Source organism: Orbicella faveolata, unplaced genomic scaffold, assembly GCF_042242905.1.
Source record: "Orbicella faveolata isolate gen_17 unplaced genomic scaffold, um_ofav_v1 contig_25, whole genome shotgun sequence".
NCBI lineage: Eukaryota > Metazoa > Cnidaria > Anthozoa > Scleractinia > Merulinidae > Orbicella > Orbicella faveolata.
Window position 1 is genome coordinate 6,534,114 of NW_028301553.1, and position 23,387 is coordinate 6,557,500.

The following is a 23,387-nucleotide window of genomic DNA, read 5'->3' on the forward strand; positions in this document are numbered from 1 at the left end:
TTGTTGGCAGTGGCGGCAAACTTTCCGAACCCAACGTCAGGTAGACGAGAATGCGATTAACGCGAAAATGTTTCTAATTACCCGACGACCTGCCGTATTAAACCAAATGAGTTCATACTCACATTTGCGTATATTCAGCATTGTTTAACTCATTGTTTAGAACTCGGCAAAGTAGATTTCGTCGGCACAAAGGGCAAAAATTAGCAACGTTTTAGCCGACTTCCAAGTCTGTTTTTAACTAATTTAATCACCATGAAAGCTATAATCAAGGTCAGAAAAACCTTGTAGGTAAAAAGAACAAGAAGAAAATTAAAAATGTCTCGCTTCCTTGAACAAAAGGTTTCGAGAAGATTTGCGGGAATTTAATTCACAATAGTCTTATCGACTCTACACGTGTTTAACTAAGAGACAACCAAAATCAAACCACCAAAGATACATTATTTATCAAGAAATATATATACAGTATATATTATATCTCAAGGGAACTGAATTCTTGACTTGTGGGTGCGAAGAAAATGTCGACAAAGTTGGATAAAGAAGAATCCCGAAGACTCGCTCTGGTAACTTTTAATCTTTCGCTTGGACTAGGATCAATTGAATTTTGTCTACAAAAAGACTGATAATATGCAGCATAATATATACTACTCTAGCTTGGAACTGACATGTCCGTCGGTTTCTACCTCGCTCTTCTTTTTTAAACATTCTCGGGTTATATTTTCATTTCAAATCGCTGATATTCTTTGACTTATTCTTCACGTTTCTGTATGCCACTGAATAGGTGAATAAGATTTTTGTGAGGGGTATTTTGGAATCCATGGTAGCCTGCTAAGAAACAACGTCTTCTAAGAAACGATGCGTGGAGAGTGCTTCGAGTGCATTACTTATCCGCCACGATCTGACCGAAAATTTGAACAAACGAGTTGAAGACGGCACAATATAATTGCCTGCGAAACAGTTTTTGTCCGTTTGAAACACGGTAACCGGGTTTAACTCCTGATCCAATTGTTAAAACTCTGTGTATATATACGTAGAAATAAAGCTTTTATTTTCCTTTGGACTGGAAGATCAATTGTCTTGAGTAAAACCTTTATCTAACCGGCACATGGTCACAGAATGCATTAACTTGCCCCAGGGAGAAATACACTCAGCGAACACGTGAAAATTAGCTTTAGCAGGGGAAACGGCGTGATTTGCGCTAAGGAAATAACGCGTTTATATTTTCCCTGAATCAATTTCTCAACACAAAATCACGACGCAACACTGAGCCGCGAAAGCGCATTGGATAAAGTAAGAAGCTTACATCCCAAATTTAAAATTCATAAACGCGTTAAAACTCCTCATTCAGTTTGTAGCCAAGCTAGCATTTAATTGACTGGTCGCGTTTACACTTTGTGATATTTGTTACAAATCGTTTAAAGCAAAACTTGCACAGCTTTTCCAATGCCAATTTCGCTGGGCTCGCTTGGCTCAATATAAACTGCAAACGCCCGCAATGAGTTAAATTTAAAGAGTTCAAGGTCTCTGGAAATTTCCATGGATATTTAAAGTTTAAGAGAGGCATGTAGTTTTGTAAGCAGAATTAGCAATCTATTGTATTCCGCGGACGGCCACAAAGGTGGAGAACTTCCAATATGCGTTTTTCTCGTCAGTAAAACTCTAAGTGTCAATCAAACTTGTAAATTTAGAATGAAGGATTCACATCGCATTGTTTAACTTGAATTACAAAAGAGGAACACAAATACAGAAACCAAAACAACAAGTCAAGTTTTCGAAGCAGTGACTTGGAGATCTTTGGTCGCTGAACTGACCCGGAGTTTGCTTCAGGATTTGGACGGGTAGTATTTTATCTGGCTGCAGAATACTCTCACTTTTTCAGGTAAGAAACACTGACCATCAGTCACTGAGCACCGAAAGATGTGTAACTTAGGGAGACCGCTCCATACACCCTCACCACCACATGTACATTCGGTTGCATAGAAATATCAAAGAAGGCATACTTCTGTTGGCTTCCATAGAATTTTGCCAGTGAACGATCCTTGTTTTAGGGTTCTATCTCAAAGAGTTCAGTCTTTTGCTCGGCTACGGGTATATTTTACAGATCACAGCACCATTGTGCAAGACAACTCCCCAGTGCGTGGGTATTATTTTAGCTACGACGAACAAGTTTAATTCTTCATTCGTTCATCGTGCAAGACATTGATCAACAGTTCCGAGTTTTTCCGCTCTTAGAGTAAAACATTTCACAAGTCTATATGCACAGTTTTAAACTTGTCTTAAGTCTTCGATCTAGCAAGAACATTTTGCAGCGCTGACTTCAAGGCCACAATTAAGAAAAATCACATGCCCCCTTAAATGTCGAGGCTGATTTAGACCTGAAAATGCAACCATACGAAATTAGCCGTGGAAGGATTTTGTCATCGACTGATCTTTCAACCTTGTATGTTTTTCTAGCGCAGCACGTAAGTGATTATGTTAAAATTAATATTATCGATTTCATTTTTCACTTTTTCCTAAATTCGAAAATCGCATGACAAGCGTTATACGCCACAGCTACGCGAGCTAAAAGATGTCGCCTTGAAATGAGCAAACTGCCATTCTCAGCAAACGTTCCAAAGTTTCAGAACTCTCAAGGCTTATGGAAGAAACATATTGGCTTTTCTATCATTACTTTTTGTGCTGTGCGACTTTTTTTCAGTTTTTTTGCTCGAGACTAAACGCCTGTACTCTACCAAGCTATATATCGCAAACGCACTTTATTCTCGAATTAAAAAAATTGGAATTCAGTCAAACTTCTGTTATGCATGTGTTTGCTATTTCTCCGGAACTGAATTGAGTCAGTCTAAAAGATTGGACTTAACTCGGTGAGTCGGTAATATGTGTTTTAAACTGAAGACGATACACAATTGGGTAATATGAATTTAAACGACAATTCATCGGCGAACAAATTAAGATTTGATTTAATTTCAGGCAGTTTTTTTTTCAAATGTACCCTGGAAAGTCAGCATTGAAAATGCCCCCCTGTTTAGCGGCTTTATTTTATCTTAATAGCTGTCTCCCCAATATTTCATTTTATAATTATTTGCCCGTATTTGCCCGGATTTTAGCGGTTTAACATAGGACGCAAGCAGGCATGACACTGGGTATTTTTTTTTTTTATTGCTATACTTTCAAATAATTTTTCTTCCAAAACGCCACTTCATTCCTTTCTAAAGGAAGTTTTGACGAATGCCAATTCTTGGGAGACCTTGGTTAAGGAAGTTTTTATACATGTCTACTCTTGGGCGCCAAAATGTTATAAGTTGGCGAGCATTAACAAAGAAATCTTTTATGATCTCTGCAAAGTAAATACTGGTTTGATTGATATTTGTACTCCAGAGTCATAAAAAGTTCCCACCGGTTTTTACTTCAATGCGCTATGGATCAGCAAAACCTGCAAACATTATTTCATTTCCTGCGTGGGTAATTTGGTAAAAGCTATGAAACAGCAGATGCACTAAACTAAGGCACGCAGAAAAACGTGATTTTGCCCCGTAAAATTGCCTGGACAGGCTGAATCTTTGCTTTGAAGTCTCTTTCAAGGGGGTATTTATTGCCAACAACAGCATGAAGGTAACGTGTTAGTAAATGATTTTTCACACGTCTTCTCCTGATTATGGCTGAGTACAAAGGAAAAATGTGTGCTAAACGGGTCTATTGATATATTTGCTTTTGCGGTAGATAATTCTTTTTTACTTTAGATCAACAATTCTATTGCCTCCGTGATCAAAGATTCGGTTTTATTGCTGTAAATTCCGCTTTACGGAAAGCTCTACCTCGAAGCTTCATCTTGTCCTAAGATGAAATCGTCTCCTCCGCCTAATTTGGAAAGTTTCACCGAGTGTGAGATCGAACGTTCTATACCTTGAGCGATCAAAGGTTCTTCTGTTTCCTTCGTGATCATTGGTAGATCAACACGTGCGTTCCAGCTGATTCGTAAGCCATCGCCTAGCTACATGTCTTGACTCTTCACCAGTGTACAATAGGTAATACAAGCTAGGTGGCATAGAAATGAAACAAATTATCTCATTCTCGACATTGATATGCAAATAGAATGGCATAGTGGGTTGAACGTAGGCGGTGTGTGCTGGTGATTGGTGGAAATTTTCAAACCAAGACCAAACGACGGTTTGTTTTTCCACACCAACGATCTTTCTCCTCTGCAAATTGTGACCACAGAATGTAACGAACTTGTTTGGCTTCCAGCGGCGTTACGAACGTTAACCGTTTCTTTTCGTTCTTGTTTTTTGCCATGTTAACTCCTGTAGCTAACAAAGAAACTCTTCTTCTGCTTGTAAACAAGCCGACAAGGGGCCAACAATGACACCTTACATTTTCGGTTCCAATCTCCCTCGGTACAGTCAATGTTACTCATACTAGGCAATAATTTCATTCTTGTTCCCCAAACATGAAGCCACATTTCTGTCATCTTTACATCTCATCTCTCATTTTTTTTTTTGTAAAGTAAGCTTATTGTGGATTGCTACCAAAAGGTGCGCCTTCGTGTCTCTTGTGGGAGTTAGCACTTCGCTAAGCGCGCACGTTATCCGGTTTTGTTAGCACGCGCGTTTTTGATACTACAGCAAGCGTGTTTAACGGAGACGATGAGACGTTTACCTAATGGCAAACACCTGTGTCCGACTCTTTTACTCCATACAAAGCAAGACAAAGAGATTCGCTTAACCAGCTGTTGAATGCAAAGTTAAAAAACTCAACGGTCATTAAACGGAAATTAAGTTAAGGGTAACATAACCCGCTCATAAAAGAAACAATATAAATGGCGCAAAGCTGACGCCTTCGCTAAGCGCAGAATATTGTTTTTCGCGAGTTACAGCCCTGCCAAAGTCGCAGATATGGTTCCACTTGCCGAGGTGGATCATGTCTTCTAGTTTATAACAATGCTCGTCAAGGCACGTGGCGACTGTCCGAATTAATTGTTCACGCGTGCCGCTATCTATAGTTGTATATCTAGCAGCCACAGAGCAATTAAGTGAACTACAATTGACAATAGGTCCTGACACACGCGCCTAAAGCAAACCACGCTAGGCACAGAACAATGTGAGCTATTGTCTCGGGAGCTCGTAACTAAGACACGATCGTAGTTTTCTTCTCACCGTGTCGCATTGGGAGTTGAAGATAGCTGTGATCTGCTCTATATGGCTTGATCACTGAACCCAGGGCACGGGCCGTTAACACGAATTACAAAACTCTGGTAACAACAACTGCGTATAAACAAAACCCGCGTTCAAAAACAGTGCTCCTCGCTGCAACGGTTCAGTGCAACGCTTGCAGTTTCGCAGCACAGAACTACAGCTCTTGTTAAAACTGATTTTTCTTGCAGACGTTGGAAGAGGGATCTGGAAGTGAAATCACTGCAGTTACAATGCCTCGTGGGTCAGGTATGTGAAATAGTTTGGATTATTTGTCCTTTTTCCACCTTCACGTAGCTATGTAATTATCACTTTCTGTGTGCAAACTCTAATTATCTCCAAGATGCAAAACCTAATTCTGTTAGCATGGCAGAGCCTTAGGCACGCAGATTTACCCACATTAGTATTACAGCTGATTAAGATGCGCGTTTTCGCACGGTTTCTATGACTCTAGATCACAAGGGAAACTTTCCCTGACCAGACGCTCGGCAAAGTCTTGTACATACCCAATCACGCGACCACTGAATGTTTTCGCTGTTATTCCTAAATGAATTAATCATTTGGTATTCCTCTCATTTGATTAAGTGATTCTGGTCTTCTCCTGCATTGACCGGTTATGATTTCTTGGCAGATTTAAAAATTCGCAAATCATATAGACTGGCCGTTTTTGTTCGAGGACACTCGCTTAAATACGCACTCGAAAGTGCAAATAAACGTTAACTGCATATCCGGCGGGGAAAAAGTCTGAATGAAGCAATTTGACAGCAAATGCGAAATTGCTTTGAAATTAAAGTCCATATTTTTTTGAAGTTGTTAAACAACTTTGATGCTCATCAGTGTTAATTTTATTTTCGATACAACAGGGCGACTCGTTACAAACCAGACAGAGGCGAGTCTGAATTAATCAAAGTCCAAGTCGCTGTCTCTATTTCAGTGATTGTGGCAGACTTTATTAACTTTGAGTTTCTCAACCGCAGAAAGTAAATCAGTAAAGACACGGGAAACAAATCGTGAAATTAAGGGCGAAATTTTCTACCTTTAATAGCAAGCGCATCATGTTAAATTTACCACCAGAAACTATTCAAACACAACCAAAAGATCAAGGAAACTAGACTTGCTGTGACTTAAGACGCTCTTTGGCTAAAATGTAAATTTCGAACTCTTTTGTAAAGAGTAGCGCGTGCCATCAATTAGTGTTCGAAATCTGATTGGCGGTCAGCGAGGCGAGACCATTAGGACAATAGTTATTATAAAATTGCTTTAAGTCGCCTTTGTTATTTTGAGAAACAGGCATGTGGCCTCAAACTCTTCTTTGCTGAAGCAAATCACGGTCACTGCAAATGTAATTCATGTAAACCTTCTTAAAGTTCATTTATGCCAGCATATGGCGCAAATGGATACAAAGTGGATTTGAAATTGAAAAGTAATTCATTTGAAGGGTTGGCCCTGAATTTAGAGATGCAACATGTAACAGGCTTCACAAAAGGTTGCATTAATGAGAATCGTATGCATGTCAATGTATCCATATTTCACATGACAAATTATTTGCTGTATTTCGAGTGGCTGAACAATTCATAACTTTTCATCAAATATGTTGTTTTAAAAGATTAAACGCTTAATTTTCCTTTTCATTTTAGAGTTTTTATTAAAACGTTTGAGGTGCTCCGACCTCTTTCTCTTCAAAATAAATGAGTCAACTGTATTGCTCCGTTGGGCGTGAATTACGGACGTTAACACCTTCATGTGAACTATTTGAAGTCCATTTACGCCGGCTTAATTTTACCTTAATGAGGCGGAAAGATCGCGTCATAATTCAGATAAAAAACATTGTTATGCAGCATGTACAATCTGCTATCTCAGTTGACAGAAACTTCTAGTTTTTTTGCTAAAGGACAACGAAAAAAATAAAACCACGCCAGTCAGACCGTGGAAACAGAACTTCTGTTATAGATAGCTCCCTTCTCTTGTTTGTTTAGAAGTGTGTCAATGACAATTAACATCCATTATTAGAATATTTTATGTTTAACAAACAACTTTTGAGCTAGGCCATAAAACAGATCATAAATTAGACATCGATTTGTTGCAGCGAAAAGAACTTTTCTAGTCTTTGAAATATTGATTCAGATATCTGAATTGAGAGTTATTCAAAATTTGATTGAGAATAAGTCAAAATTTGAACTTTATGCTGAAAAATGACGCGTTTTTTAAAATGATTGCTGACATCTGAGATATGCAAAATTTGCTGATCGGCAGAAACATGTTCTGAAATTTTAACTGAAAGCTGAGAAATAACCGAAAATTTATGACTGAGATGTTAGCACACGAATTTCGGACCAGGAGATTATAGTGCTAAGAATGAGTGCGTGTGCATGTTGTGTTTTAACAATCGCACCATATTTTCGCCAAGCTATAAGCTAGCTAGTCTCTCTGAGCTGACCAAACAGATTTGAAATTTACTCACAGTCCGCAGTGTGATGGCTTCCTTTCACGCGAAACGTGTTTTCTGATTGGTCACCTGTTCGAATGATCTATGAAAATGACAGTTCGCTTGCACCGCTACCTGTTCTGCTCTCTCATAACACAGGAAATGATTAATATCCATCTTATACATACAAGAAACCCTGCACGCAACAACTTAGAAAAAAAATTCAATTTTGTCGAATTTCGCTTTGTTTGCCGTTATCTGCAGCCTTGCTGAGATCTGTCAGTTTGATTGCTTTGAAACCTAAGGGTGGATTTCCATTGTTCCATTATTTCACGCCCGATTTTCTTGCGCAAAATAAATAAAACATATGGAGTAGAAAATGAACCACTTTCAACTTTTTTCCGCAGACGCAGGCGGTCCATTAGAACTGCTCTATTTTATTTTACGTGCGAAAAGCCATTGAAATTTACGCCGTAGACGTGCCAAAAATAACGCTACAGTGGAAAGTCACCTTACCCTCTTTACACGACACCGGGTTGCTTTTTACCCCGGGTTGAATCACCGCAGAAAAAAAAATAAACACCTTACACCAACTCGAGCCTGATCCAGGCCAGCCTTTCTACCGATCGATCAAAAACTGAAAGCATGGGCTAGAAAGATTACAAACGAAAAACCTAGAAAGTATAACGGAATGGTGGGAGGTCCTGATGTACAAACCAAAAAAATAAAAATAAAAAACGAAACAACATGGTTATTTGACTGAAAGTACCAACACGGCTTAGCTTTTGGCCCACTGCTTACATGTAAGAATTGAAGAAATTTCAACCCTTCTCGCCGGGCCAACCTGAGTTTCGACAAGGGTTATCCGGCAAAGGGGGCTGACCGGCTTGTCCACTGTTTTTATGTAAACGCTTATAAACATTTGACTGCAAAAGGGTTACCCGCCGCGGTGATTCAACCCGGGGTAAAAAGCAACCCGGGGTTGTGTAAAGAGGACTGGTTGACGGAAAGGCAGAATGGAGGTTGGAAACCTGCAGTAATAAACACCTTTCGTTTTTCTACGATCATGACGATATATCAGTGTGTGGGCATTTTTGAAATTTCAGGCGTGATTCTTTTGTCCCTTATCACGTGCTGAAATGTTAAACTTTTTCATTACCTACCTGTTAGATTCTTATTGTCTTGTGTTTGTCTCGTGATCATCCACGGCTGTCCAACAGTCAAGGTCAACCAATGTATATCAAGGCGTTTTTAGTTTTTGACAATTCTTCTTTAAGTTAATTATGTTTCTGGTTTTTATCTATAAGTTAAGCAGCGAGGCCTTTTTTAGTTCCCACGGTCAGTGAACCCAAAAATGTACACAATTTGGGTATTTAGCTGGAAATCATTTAGCTTGTATTATTAGTAGATCGAAAGCAGTAGAAGTAGTAGAAGTAGTTGCAAAAGGAAGCGCTTTGAAGAATAAAAGTCAAGCAAGCAAGAGTAGCGTCTCTTCGCATGAACGGGTTTGCCGTGCTGTAACTCACATGTATTGCGTGGCTTGTGTTGGTGCAAAAACTTTCTTTCCTTTTTCTTTTCAAAGAGACTTAACATGTTGACTGGTTATAAATAGAAACCGACAAAACAAGGCTTAACGGGAAATAAATGTAAGGTACCTGAAAAAAGAAGAAAACACAAAACTAGCGGATCATAAGCGCGGAGCAGAGAAATCGTTGCCATTCTTTCAAAATTGCAACAACAAGATCTCCTCTTGACTGAAAATTAGTTTTAAATTAATGGAATAAAAGTCGTGCCAAGGGTTGCTGAAAGTAGAAGTTCGAATTCGGCTCTGTCATTCAAATCAAATCTTTGAAATAGAAAAGAAATTTGTCGCCCATGGCACCTGCAAGTTCTTATGTCTGATAAATTTACAGAAAAATGGTCTTCGTTCCACTCGAGCCATTCTCGACATTCTCTTCTCAGGTCAACACGCAATTTACGCCAACAGCCATTATGTGTCGCACAGCAAGCTGCAGTCTCCGTTGACGATTCAGTGGTATGTATATGACGTCTATCACCTTAGTTGACAAGAACTACTGTAATAAGCCTCCAAAACGTGGACACATGTTAACTGGTGCCCGTTTTGAAGGGGTACTGTCGTAAGGCGCCAATCCACTTTAATTTGCCGTGACTCTCAAAGAAAATTTCTTCCAGTATAAAAAAGTTAATTAGCTGATATTGGGCGACCACTAAGGTAGATCGTAACTGATAACAAAAAACCGGAGTACCAGTAACAGGTTAATAAAATTCATATTTCACTCGACGGTAACCTGCCGTGTCTGTGCTATGTCAACTTCGGCCGGTTGAATATCACTACCAAAGCAATACATTATCGAAAGTCCATGAGACTCTCAAGTAATTCTCATGAGATATTTTAAACAAAAAAATTCGTCTGTTGAATGAAAAGTGTGCAGTACTAGAAACCACTGAAGAAAACCATCTCTTCCATGCACTGATAAACGTTTTAAACAGAAGCTATGTTTGGACACTTGAATAAAAGAATCAAATAAATCTTTTTCTGTGTTATGTTGACAAACAAATGATGTTGGCAAACAAATGATTTAAATCCGTCTTTTCCACTGCGGTATTTCTTTTTTCTTAAAAGTACTTCATCTATCGTAATTAAAAAAAAGAATTTACACTTATTTGTATTTGTATTTTCTAAAGTTAGCTAAGGCAAATTTCAGTCGGTTTTTAAGTATCTATTTATGGTCTGAGTGGCAGTAGGGTGCTGGTAAAATTGACCAAAATGATGAATGTTTCTGCTTTTTTGTTTTATGTTCCCATAGACTTGATATGACCTATACTCACGGTTGTTTTCATCTGCAGGTTAAATGAAAATTACGAAGTCTCTGAGGGTGTTAGTTTGCCCCGGAGCGCTTTATATTCCCATTACTTGGACTTCTGTGAAAAGAACAATCTCGCTCCAGTGAATGCTGCCAGTTTTGGCAAGGTAAGTGGAATATTCTTGAAATTAAAAACCCTCAAAATCCAATTGCTCTAACATCTGAATTTATTGCATGGAATATCTTCCGATACCGGCCAGTCCTTCGACATAAACTGAAGACGATATGTTAGGATATTTATCTCTATATGCATTCATTGAACTACCCAGCAATTGCTAAGCACTCCCACGACGTTTGAAACAAAACACTGAATTAGTTAAATTGAAAACAACATGTTTTGAAACAAAAAATGTATTGAAATATGTTTGATGTTTCCATCCCGCCAAATATCGCTTGGTCAAACTTATCAAAGAAAAATAGCCTTAACTCATGAGGAATGAAAATCCACTGAAATCAGTTTTAATTTCTTCAGATAATTCGTCATACCTTTCCGAATTTGAAAACCAGAAGGCTGGGAACTCGTGGGCAGTCAAAGTAAGTATTCCTTTACTGGTGACATAGTTAATAGAGGGGAATGGTTATAAAACTCGGCAAAGTTCTTTGTTGTATGTTTTTGTTCTCTTTTTTGACCTTGACCGTGTGCACAAAACACAATAGTTGTTTACTACTGACCGAGGAACTAATCAATAGAAATGTTTTGACTACGTTACTCACGATAGTGTATGAACGCAAAACAAAAGATTGTGCACGGTCGTGGACCTTCCAACATAAATCTTGGCATCTTTGCTTGCTCCTTTACCCTCTATTACTATGCTGTTGATATGTGAACATTCAGTATGAGCACATTCTAGAAATGATGTATGATTCGAGAACATATTCTATGCTATCGTAAAACAACAAATTTCTGTTGTGTTCTTAGCTTGAAATATCAATTAATATATAAATCTAACAACCATAACAGTAAGTAAGCTAGTTTTAACGAAATCAGTCTTGTTTGTTGACCATCTGGTCCTGTTGAACTTTTTGGGGAACTTGAAGTTATAATTTTTTGGTGCCCGGCACTCCTTCAACAAACACGTGGTTACACAATGGTACTCGTTAACTTGATCAAATCATTGTTTTCGCCTGAATTAATGTGTCCTTAGCATTCCAGTGACCAACACCTATATCGATATTCTTTTGTTAAAGTTTGAAAATCAACTTCGAGAAAAAATTGCGGCAAAAAAGTTAAGCGCTTGATGAGGCAAAAAATCAATGCTAACAATATAATTTGTTTGTACTGAACAAAGAGTCTTTCGCTGAAAGCCGAAGTCAAGGATTGTGAGAGTTTCTTCAACTGCATTTGCATAGTTTCATCTCAGTCTTAGCGAGATCAATCACGGTATTTCTTTCAGGATAGAATATTGCTTTGAGAAATGCTAATGGATTTTGAAACACTGACAAAAACAAAGAAACCGCACTAGCTGAAAACGAAAGCATGAAACACGCGATCTGAGAAGGCCAAATGGTCCACAGTATACCTTTTGTTTTCAAGAGTAGAGTGCAACAATTTCTCCAAGTTCAAGTAGATGTGAGCAGGGTTACCGTGGTAGCAGGAAGGAACTTGGCACTTTGAACAAAAGGCGGCCCACGTTATGTGCTAAATAAAAGAATTTTTCAAACTTAATGATTTAGGCTCAGCAACAAAACAAGATGCCACTATAAATATTATGTGGCAACGAAATTAAATGCTGCTGGTATGTGCGTAAAAGCATAACAAGGCATTGAAAATATCAATTGAGCAAACAATTCTAAAAAACATGAATATGAATACAACGGAAATAACAACATTCTGGACGAAAATGATACGGGTTCAGAACTGATGTAAAAACCAGTTTGGGAAGTTTGAAAATAAGATCCGTTTGCCAGCTGCGAGTTGGCGGATTGGAGCAGCTGGCGCGAGGGCGGATTGGAAAAAAGGAATCGGAACTAAAAAGAGCTCAGGAAATCAAATTATTGGTTTTTTCGATCTTTCGTGTACTGCATAACTGCACAATTTGTACGAAGTTAACTGTAGAACTTATGTACTCGTAATTTATTTCAGTTTCAAGTTAACTGGGGGAACGTTTCTGGAAACATAAGAAGCCGCTCAGAATACGAAAAAGTAGCTCAGTTGTCAGGAAAAGCTAGTCATACAGTAACCTCCATGGGAAACGAAAATTGGTTCGAAAAATAGGATAGCTCGAGAAATCGGGGGAAAATTAAAACAGGGGCGGATCCAGGATTTTTCTTAGGAGGAGTGCACCACCAAGGAAAATGGTGGTGACTGACCGGTGAGGTAATAAATTTTAAAAGCGAATACGAGGAAGAAGGCTTTATCTCAGGGGGGAGGAGGGTGCGCACCCCCTTCACCCTCCCTCTAGACCCGCCCCCGTAAAATTACAGTGTTTGACTGAGGAGAGGGAAACGACTTTTGGTTCGAGTTTTAGGGAGGTTCGAAAAACTGAGGGTTCGAGAAATCGGGATTCCAATGTAATTTTCTTTTTCCAAATATGAACCGTTGTAAGAAGTACGTACTTGAACCCCGCTCACAAGTCTGGCTCTTCTTATCTATATCTTTTAACAATTTCAAAAAGTCAGTTTCCCATGCTTCTCTAATAAAATGCTCCCAAGAAGATTTATCTCTTGAAATGAGGAGACACGTTTGAGCGTAATAGAAAAACGTTAATTAATACTAGAGGGGTACCGGAAATAACCGTCTCTAGTCTCGCAATAATGTCGTTTCAGACTCCAAAAGGCCTTTTTTTTGTGTTTTCATCGTTTTTCTAAAGTTGAAAACATGAAGTCTTAAATAAAAATTGCAGGTTGTTTTTCTCAGTTGTTATTGATAATAATCTGTCAAATGTCAGTTAAACGCTGCCCCCCAGTTTTGAGTAGTAAAAGTTGCATTTAATCGGTAATTAGTCGGACCTAGATGGGTCTTCAATTGAGTGTCTTTAAACCAAAACCAAAGTAATCACTCTCGCCAATCACAAAGGACATAGACAATCCAGCGAGCCAATCAAGACTCGAAGTAATAACATATAGCTGGGGCAAAGCGCGGGAAAACGTGTGCGAAAAAGTCACGATGTTTTTTTTGGTTTTATTTCTGATTGGATGAAAACTTGGCGCGAGATTTTGAAGCCAATCACGAAGCGTAGTAAGTGAAAAACCAATTACTTTCGACATTCAAATGAAAATCGCCATGTCCAGATCCTCTTATAAAAGCAATTCAGCTATATCATGTTTATTAATAATGAATGTTCCTTTAACACAAACTTGTTCATTTAATCCCAGGTATCACTACTATGGGATCACAATAAAATCAACTTCACCTTATCATGACACCGTCTGTAATGCAGCGAGGCAAAGCAACACTGGGTAAGCTGTCTTCTTGCACGCGTAAGCTAAGATAATTATGACAAAAGGGATCTAGCACCAAGAAAGTAGTTCATCATAATAAACATCGCGACATAAACAGCTATAAACAACATAGAGCTCTAAAGGTACTGTTAAAATAAAATGACTAAATGTACGTAATCACTTTCGATAGCAGTCTTCACACACTAGAGTTTCATTCACAGCTTTACAAGTTAGCAACACCTTATGCAGTTTAATAAATAGTACCACATGAAAGTACTGCTCAATGGCTTTCATTTGAATGATCAGACATTAGGGTTTCATCCACAGACTTAAAAGTTAGAGCCACCTTGAACAGTTTATTAATTTAAACAGTACCACATGAAAGGTCCCCATGAAGGTAATGCTCAATAGTTTTCATTTGAATGGTCCGCACACACTAGGGTTTCATCCACAGACTTAGAAGTTAGAACCACTTTGTACAGCATAATAAACGGTACCACATGAAAGTACTGCTCAATAACTTTCATTTGAATGGTCACACACTAGGGTTTCATCCACAGACTCAAAAGTTAGAACCACCTTCCTTGTACAGCACATGAAGGTGCAGCTCAATAGCTTTCAGTTAAATGGTAACAAATCATGGCTTTCGCTCGCAAACTTAAAATTAATAATGTGTGTTATGCTAGTTTCAGCCAATCGTACAGTAAGACCGATGCAGACGAGAGGACACAAGGCCACTCTCTTCATAAGACCAGTCACGGGACCAATTCATGTGTCACAGCGGCACCTGGAGGAACGCTATTGCCTGACTTCCCTAAGCCCAGCAAACTGAACTTACCTGAGGATGTGCCAAACGAAAAGGTGAGAGAGGCTTGTTGCGACAGAAATAAACAACGATGGACCCTTGTAAGATTTGAATACGCCTAGAAATTATAAGAACTCAAGGACTCCTTGTACTCAAGCCAATGCAAATCTTCTTTTAGTACTAGTCAATAGTAATCTTTTTTTGACCACTGAATGGTAAATGAGGTTTAACGATGCGCTGAACACTAATACTGTAAAAACTCACTTTTCACACAGGTGAAGACATTTCTTATCATGTATCGAGCCCACTGCCAGAGGATACTGGACACTATCTTACGAGCAAACTTTGGAGAGGTACGTTACTCCACTTACATTGTATGACGTATCCCTTATCATCACTGTGGTGTAATAACACTGAAACGTTAATTATAGGAAATTTAGCCGTTACTAAAAGCTATCCTTAATTAAAAAGAGCTTTTTTAACCAAAGTTATCATCTTGATTGTCCGACGTAAAAAATTCGTCTCGGATTTAATTTTATTGTTAACATTTTTCAGGTTCAGAACTTCTTAGTTCACTTCTGGCAAGGAATGCCCAGCCATATGCTGGAAGTCCTGGGTTCTAGCGAGGTTGTGGAGCTGATTGGTCAATGTGACGTCATCCTGTACAAAGCAATCAGCGGAGTTTTAATTCCTGGAACCCTTCAGCCTCTACCGGCAAGGTATGACATATCGCTAGTAATGAGTGCGGGTGACAACCCGGAAACAGGGAATGTCTTACCCCCATCTTGAGAATAACAGACAGTTGCTTGTAGAAATAGAATAACACCTTAACTTTTTTGTTCCTTTTCACAATCGGAGCTGCTTTTTACAATCTTTCGAATTCGTGCGCCTTTTTTAACTGCGACCCGTTGCCATTTTCATCAGGCGGTAAAATGCATTTCATGTGTTTTCTCGCCATAGAGCGATGTTTCTTTTGGTCAAATGTGCAAGGTTCTTTTTACCTATTAGTTTGTGCATCATGAATTCAACTTGAGAAATAAACATGCATTTAACAAAATTCGAGAAATCTTACTGACTTGAGTCAATAAGTAGCAGTAAAATAATTGACATGTATTAAAATTCTGACTCGTATCGTTGCAGTTTGACTCAAGCAATTCGTCAGTTTGCACAGCAACTTGATGAGTGGCTGACGGAATCTTTATCTCATTTACCGGAACCATTACAGAAGAAGAAACTGGCAGGTTAGAGCCGAGAATGACATTATTAGAGTGTAAAAAATGTGTTTCTTCATCTAAACAGATCTGTGTGTATCTATATGAGCATAATACTTATTATTAATGAAGACTTCATTCTATTTTTCAGTTGCCAAGAGTTTCTCTCATTCACTGCGAAGGCAAACTTCTCTAACACACCTCGCTCAGGTATGATGGAGAAGAAACTTAACTTATTTCATTCAAAGCACCACTTCAACTCTTAGTGAATGAAAAATCTTGAATCCCAGATAGATCTCTTCACGTCTAAAATCCCTTTGCAAGGATCAGCGGTTTTAATTCTAGTATCCCCAGTTCAGTATAAATACTATAAATAAATTAAATTTTGTCCATTTTCCACTATTCAAGTCTAAATGCCATGATTTCTCTTTCGTTATCAGGCCGCCAGAACTGTATTACACAGCGCAGAGCCTGTTTCACAAATGCTAAACGACTGGAAGCAAATTGATTTTGAAGGAATTGCCCGCCAGGCTTTGTGGACCTTCAGCCAGTCGGTGGAGGAGGACTACGAACTAGTAAACGAGCGTAAGTGAACAGGCTAAGCCAGTTGGTCCTGTTTTCATGTACGTTGCATGAGTGAATTTGATGATTGGTCCGTGGTTCAATAAAGTGGTTTAGCATATTGACAGCAGAATTTGACTGGCTTGTGTTTCGTTTCCAGACTATAAAGAGTTTACACAGCTGCTCGATCAGCAGGCAACCATTGATCAATACGCCGAGTGGGCCTCAAATCTGGTCAACCGCTGTGTTTTAAAGGCAAGTACATCAAAGTCTAAAGCGAGCATTTAAATTCCAACCAGTTGGGACTTTTGACGGGTTTTCAGTTCTATTTACAATGCTTGTTTTTCGATTTATAGTGTCCCAAATTAGAACAGCACTGCTAAATATCAGTGACACTTAAACAAAGTGATATATTTTTTGTGCTATTATTTAAATCTAAATAAAAAAGATCTCCTTTAATCTCTCTCCATTTCCCACCATTCCAAAAGAGCGCGTACTAGTATAGAATGTCAAACAATCTCTTATAAAATAATCTGCCAAATGAGAAAATAGGCATTGCATAAGCACATGCTCGTAGAGATCAAGCGTGCATTAAGCGTGCAGTAAAGATTACACAGTATTCTTAATGACATTTAGTTAAACAACACTTGATAAATTTCTGGTGTGTTAAACGTACTTTTCACTCTCATTTTAGCAAGTGGAGAAGACAGGCAAAACGTACAAGGAGTGCTCAAAGGATTTCCTTCTAAAGTGGTCATTCTTCAGCATCAAAATTGTGCGGGAACTAACGTTACACAGTGCTCATAGTTTTGGTAAGATTCAATTTAATTCTTGTCCAGTTCTGAAATTCGTCACTTTACTACGGCTTCCCTGAGCCTTTCGTGTTTTTCTTGTATTAAACATTCAATTTAATAGGCATTTTACTTAAATTCTACCATACGCAACAGAGTGATAATGTCTTGATTTTTTCCATTGTTGATTCATCGCAGGCTCATTTCACCTACTGCACATGCTCCTTGAAGATTACATCCTGTATACTGTTGAAAACCACAACAACATGGATGAACTGTCGACCCAGTCCTCTGTCCGCGTAAACAAGGAGACAAATGTCGTACAAGGTTGGTAGAGTCGTTCTTTAAATTCTAACTGTTTAGGGCAAAAATAACTGTGAAAAAGTTCCCTGCAACTGAAAAGAGAGAGATCTTATGACAGTTATGTGAAAAAGTTTTCTCAAACAAATGTTAAGTAAGTAAGTAAGTAAGTAAGTAAGACTTTGTTTTACGAGGGTAACATTTGACAGTAATAAAACTGATAACCTAATGGCCCTCAAAAATAAAATTTGAAAAAGAAAGAAATAGTAACAATCGTTTCAATATTAAAAATAATTAAAATGTTTTCTTTTTTTGTTGCAGAACCTGCGAGCGAAAGTATGGAAGTGGACATTTTGAGACCGCGGACCATAACTGCTAGAAAGCCCGCATCACGAAGGCATTCAAGCTCTTCTTCCATAGGATCTCTGAGAAGCCCTAGAGATGTGCCCCCTCAAAGAAGCCCCGCTCAGCCCGCCATTATGCGATCCTCATTTCACGATATATCCCCACATCCCATGACACCGATGACGCCTACGACACCGACAAACAACAACAACAACAATAACAACAACATCAGTAAATATCCCATGATACCAGAACAAGGGCACTTTTTGTACCCACCACCAGGGGATTATGGGGCACGGTATGGTTACGCGGCGAGCCAGGGTAGCTTGATGCCCTCAGTGAATCATGGTAGCAGCTTTGCTGTGGCGGGCTCAAGCGAAGCCGGGATAACCATGGGTGACTTTGACATGTCGAGCAGCTACACGACAGATGCAACTGGGTTTACCGCTGTCCGCTCCAAAACCAGCATGGCAGACTCAAGCTACACGGTGATGAACCCTGCAACCAGCATGGCGTCCTACGAGTACAGGGGGATCTCACCAATGGACCACATGAAGCATTATTCCCAGTACCCTCTGACGGAGCGAAGTTATCCTTCCAGTTACATGTTCCCTCCAGGCGCGATGACGTCAAACACCATGTATCCGCTGTCAGGGGTCAGTGGTGGCACCAACGAGAGATATTACCCGGATGTGCTGGAAGAGTTCGTAGACATGCAAGCTGCAATGCATCATGGGATTCCCACTCGGCCTGTGAGATCGGACTACAGCTATACGCCTGCAATCTTAAGTAACTAGATAATTCTATTGTACAGTATTAAAAGCTTACTGTGGTGTATGGTAAAGACTAATTATTTGCATGATACGTCTCATTTTAACATGAAGTGTCAATCCTTTTTTAGCCTATGTTTCAATCAGTACTTCCCCGTATCACATAAAATTACAATAAGTCAAGTAGGGCGTTATTTCATGTCATGATAAAATTATAAGAAGGTCAGATTGGTTTTCCAGACTTAAAACGTAAATTTCGCACAATTTACAAATTTAATTTTGCTGTTTAAATATTATTCTCCCGATTGGGTTAAAAATGACACGACAGCAAAGCTTATGGATGAATATATTGGCAATTTTGCAGGAGTATATATGTAAAGAAAAACGAAAGAAATACAATTACATTCGAGGGAAACGTTAATTTACCATATTGGAGTAAGAATAAGAAGTATAAGTATTCAAAAATTATTATTCGTTATTATTATATGCTGAGGACATTCGTGAAATTAAATTAAGAACACGTAAAATTGATAAACTGGGGGTTTCAGAAACTACTGGCGTCTATGTTTAAATGCATGTTAAGTAGTAACGTAAACTATTAGAGCTTAAGAAACACGGCTGGCTAAAAAGTGGGTTTGAAATGAATTTAGCGTCAAACTATGTATTTATTATATGCTATCATGCTTTAACAATTGTTCAGAGTTTCCTGCAAGAATTTGCAAAAAATAGTTTAGAGAAGTTGCCCGGGATTTTGAAACCAACGTCACGTGACTATTTTCCCGCGCCTTTTGTCGTTCCCGTTTTGCTTCGGCTTCACTTCAATTACTTTATTGTTACTGTAATTAGAGAACCACACTATTTATATACAGTTGGACCCCGCTGATTCGAACTCGGTTATTTCGAATTTATCGTTATTTCGAAAAAAAACAACTTCCCTGGGATTTGCCCTTCAGTCATTTACTATTGGGTATTTCGAACTCCCGCTATTTCGAACTATTTTTTGTCTCCCCTGAGAGTTCCAAATAGCGAGGTTCAACTATAACTTCACAGGGAATTAATTAAATCAAATTTGATTAAATTAAAGTTGCTTTTAAATTAAGATTACAAACCGCCAGTCTCTTCTCTCAGCCACTAATAGGCTTATCACGCAACACTTTTTACTAATTGGTTGACGTGACAACGATAACAGCTACCAAGACACAGCGCGGGCTAAAAACCAGCTGAAAATATCCTTTGTGATATTTTTTCAATTTGCGTCCATCTGACTTACATGTAATGTAGATCGTGTGTATAATGTACGGCACGGAGTCAAATGTTAAATATTACAATATTTGTAAGATACTGTACATTAATATCGGATAGGGTGATTCAAAATTTACTGCCATGCCAATAAAGTTATAAAACGTTGCAAGTAAAAATGGATATAATTTTCCGTAGTAATGAATCGGAGTTTGGAAGAAAGCAAGAAAGCAAAACATTACTGATTCTACAGTTCTGTAGACACAGCCTCATGCCCAGAATTCATGGGCTTCTCCCGGTAAGGGATTGAAATAGTATTTTCCCAGATTTATGGTGGACGACCTTCAAGCTACACCCAAATTTTTCAACCAAACATTTTGAACCGAAAATTTCCGTTCCTTATGAATTTCCTTTGGAATTTTTGGGCTTTCCTTTTGAGTGATTCGAATTTGGGGAATTTAACAATTTTTTAGGTTTTTCCGGAAACTTTCCCAAGAATTTTTTTAATACCATTTCGCCCTGTTTTGAAAGTTCCAGAATTTTTGGTTGAATGGACCGTTGCTCGTGCATTTTGTTTGATTAATTATATTTGATTGACACCACTTACAGTGCGATTACACTAACAAAGGCCAGCCGACAAAATGTTCTACAAATTAACGATTAAAACTGGTGGAGGTTAACAGTAGTTTTCCAACAGATTATCTAATTAAAAATGACCACAAATCTGTTGCCTTTGTAATGAACAGCTTGAGTACATGGATAATTTGTTGGAAAACTATTGTTAACCTCCTCCTGTGGAAAATTTTGTCGGATGGCCTTGGTTGGAGTTGTGGCACTTTAAGGCGCGCGTATTTCCTGGCTTCTCAATCTGTTAAAACACAACAGCATTCAAATTCAACAGAATGTAAAGATAAGATTAATACATCTTTATTAAAGCCTATTATATGTGTAAACTAACCAAAGATATTTTTTTCGCATCTGACATGATTTTTGCTGGCAACTGAAAATTCCAGCTTTTCAGTTTATATAAGATTCTTGTCTTTTTTTTCTGAATTATTTTCGAAGGCAAAGATTTTCCATCATTTCAAGTATTTAAAAGTTATTTTAATTAATTTCCAGAGGGTTTTCACGTTATTGTTTTCGTGGTCAGATCCGAAAGCAATGAACGCGCAGGCGCACGTAAATGGGGACCTAAAACTATTATTGGTGAAATTTACACCTTATTAACTCCTGACCAGGGAGGGGTTAAACTTGCTAAAGCACTAGAAAATCTATCAATTTACAGCCGGGTAATCCCTGCAAAATCGATTGCACACGTTAGATTATTTTTCTGCAATGCGAACGTCTATAAAGATTCATATAATTACTTTCTCAGACGCAAAGGCGTAGGCGTAAAAGGAATATGTTTTTACTTTGTTTGAAAGCAAGATTTTTAGCATGGTGTGAAGACTGGACTAATATCTGACATCTTGAATATTTACTCGCACTCTTATATAATGATACGAACGAACACACAAGGGAATAAAAAGTCTTCGAAAGCAAGCGCTTAATTGAAAACCAGCGAAAGTCCATACGTCAAGGTAATTTTTCGTCTCGCTTTATCTATCTGATTTTCTGGAACTTATCGTACCCAAATTCGCAATTAGCCAATCAGAAGCCGTGTCTGCTGTCTTGATATCCTGCGATACATATCTAATCGTACCGTTTTTAGTTCGCTTCGGCGGCACTCGACAGCCTCGTTTGGTCTCGCTATGGGTATTTTTAATTACGAACCATGGTTCGATCAAAGTCGCCTGACATGCCACCGAAGCGTACCAAAGAGGTACGATTAGGTATAATACAACAAGCGAAATTTCCCAACTTCCAATTCTGGTAATGTGCATAGGAGTACCTCGCCCGAATAGTTGACAACTGGCCGCAAAACAGAAGTTATTTCAGTTGAGAGCACTTCGTGTAGTATCTGAACAATGGTCGCGGCAACATCTTCATAGAGTCATTTATGTTACTGACTTTGATGCTTGTGTGAAGCGAAAACAAATTGTTTCATTGCCAGAGTTGGAAGGAAACACCTCGTAGAAGACAGCTATAACTGACCGGGGACCTCCCAGGACTCGCAGTTATCTTCTTTTCCAAACAAAATCAAACGATCTTGAGGTAGGTCTTACACGTTCCCTTGATAGCTGCGCCACGGAGGTTTCAAGGTCAGCTAGTCTGTTGGAAAACTCTTCTCGTTGTCGTTTCATTTCCTCCAAAATGTTGTCTCGCTCTCTCTCAAGGACCACAATCCTCTCCTCCAGTTTGGCGAAAGCTCTGCTCTTCACCCTCGGCTCCGTGTCGGAACAATTCTCGTTAGTCCTGTTTTTGTCGTGTTTGTTGGACAGAAGCACGCTTGTTCGACGCTTGTCATTCTCTAAACGCTGCTTAGCAATACTCTCGATCTTAGTTTTTATCTCAGGGTACTCGTCGAGTACTTCCATGAGATCATGTTTCGACAAGCAGAATAATTCCGAGTAGCCGACGGAACGAACCGAAGCTGTTCGACGGTTCCCGGCGGCGCTCATACACAACACGCTGATCTCGCCGAAGTAACTTCCGGCCTCTAACACGGCATAAACTTTGGTTCCGGTCTCAGACACTACCTCCAATTTGCCTCTGTTTACAATGTACATTTCTCTGCCCACTTCGCCTTTCCTGCAGACGTAATCCCCTGCCAAAAAAAAAAATCATAAAGTCAATTATAGTAGTGCAATGTTTCGATGAGAGAAAATGTCGAGGTGACATAGGAATAAATGAACGAAAACAACGTGGCAAAAAATAATTCGATTGACCGTCCTTTACAAAAGGATGATTATCTAAGAACGCTAACCATCATTGATCGTACAAGCCGGATTCCATCCGCGCCAGGTTATTCATATAACACGCGCAAAAACCGTCAATTATGTTTTCACTAATTTACATACTTATGTCACCTTGATCTTTTCACGCTTTGCCCTGAATATGGTGTTAGGAACATCAACGTTAAGCGCCACTCTAAGCTTGGATAGAAAACTCCGTAGCATACAAAGGAGGGGATTCACCGGTATGCATTGCGCACTGAGCTGGTCGTTGTTGTTTGTCAGGCCTCCGCATATCGACTCTCCTGCTAGTTTGGTCCGTTTTTGAAGTAAGACTTCTAAAAGCTCTCCGCTTGCGTATTCGGAAATGATAAGGTCATGCAAGAGATGCGTTGATAACATGGTTCGACTAGGCGCGCAAAGCATGCCGGTGAAATGTTGTCCTTTGTAACGTACAAAGATACGTGATTCCCTCAGATTGGTTGATTGATTGTTTGGTTTTGAATTTTCGCGCGAAAACAGCAACCAATCCGAGACACCACACGGATTTCTAAGGAGAGAGTATGGAATTTGTCAGAGCAAATCTCCTGAAGACATATTTTGGACTGGAGGACCTACAGAAGATTTTGAGCGGGCGAAGATTGATCGTACCTT

The 23,387-nt window shown here is 38.9% G+C and overlaps 2 protein-coding genes across 6 annotated transcripts in view; one reads left to right on the top strand and one right to left on the bottom strand.

Annotated features, from left to right (window-relative positions):
• Positions 1 to 1,470: 1,470 nt before the first annotated feature.
• Positions 1,471 to 19,768, top strand: LOC110046997 (regulatory factor X 4-like). The gene is made up of 16 exons (XM_089293377.1): positions 1,471 to 1,876; positions 5,378 to 5,435; positions 9,574 to 9,646; positions 10,480 to 10,603; positions 10,969 to 11,030; positions 13,812 to 13,895; positions 14,564 to 14,738; positions 14,958 to 15,035; positions 15,238 to 15,401; positions 15,823 to 15,923; positions 16,045 to 16,103; positions 16,334 to 16,478; positions 16,615 to 16,709; positions 17,149 to 17,266; positions 17,444 to 17,572; positions 17,867 to 19,768. Exons 2-16 carry the CDS (start codon positions 5,420 to 5,422, stop codon positions 18,685 to 18,687), a joined length of 2,244 nt encoding a protein of 747 aa, XP_089149503.1. The 5' UTR covers positions 1,471 to 1,876; positions 5,378 to 5,419; the 3' UTR covers positions 18,688 to 19,768.
• Positions 19,769 to 20,804: 1,036 nt separating this feature from the next.
• Positions 20,805 to 23,387, bottom strand: part of LOC110047007 (cyclic nucleotide-gated channel alpha-3-like) — a 23,607-nt gene continuing 21,024 nt past the window's right edge. For all 5 annotated transcript variants that reach the window (XM_089294532.1, XM_020752720.2, XM_020752719.2 and 2 more), the window contains one exon: positions 20,805 to 22,606. In XM_089294532.1, coding sequence (XP_089150658.1) covers positions 22,017 to 22,606 — 590 coding nt within the window. In that variant the 3' untranslated portion in view covers positions 20,805 to 22,016. The remainder of the gene's footprint in view (positions 22,607 to 23,387) is intronic.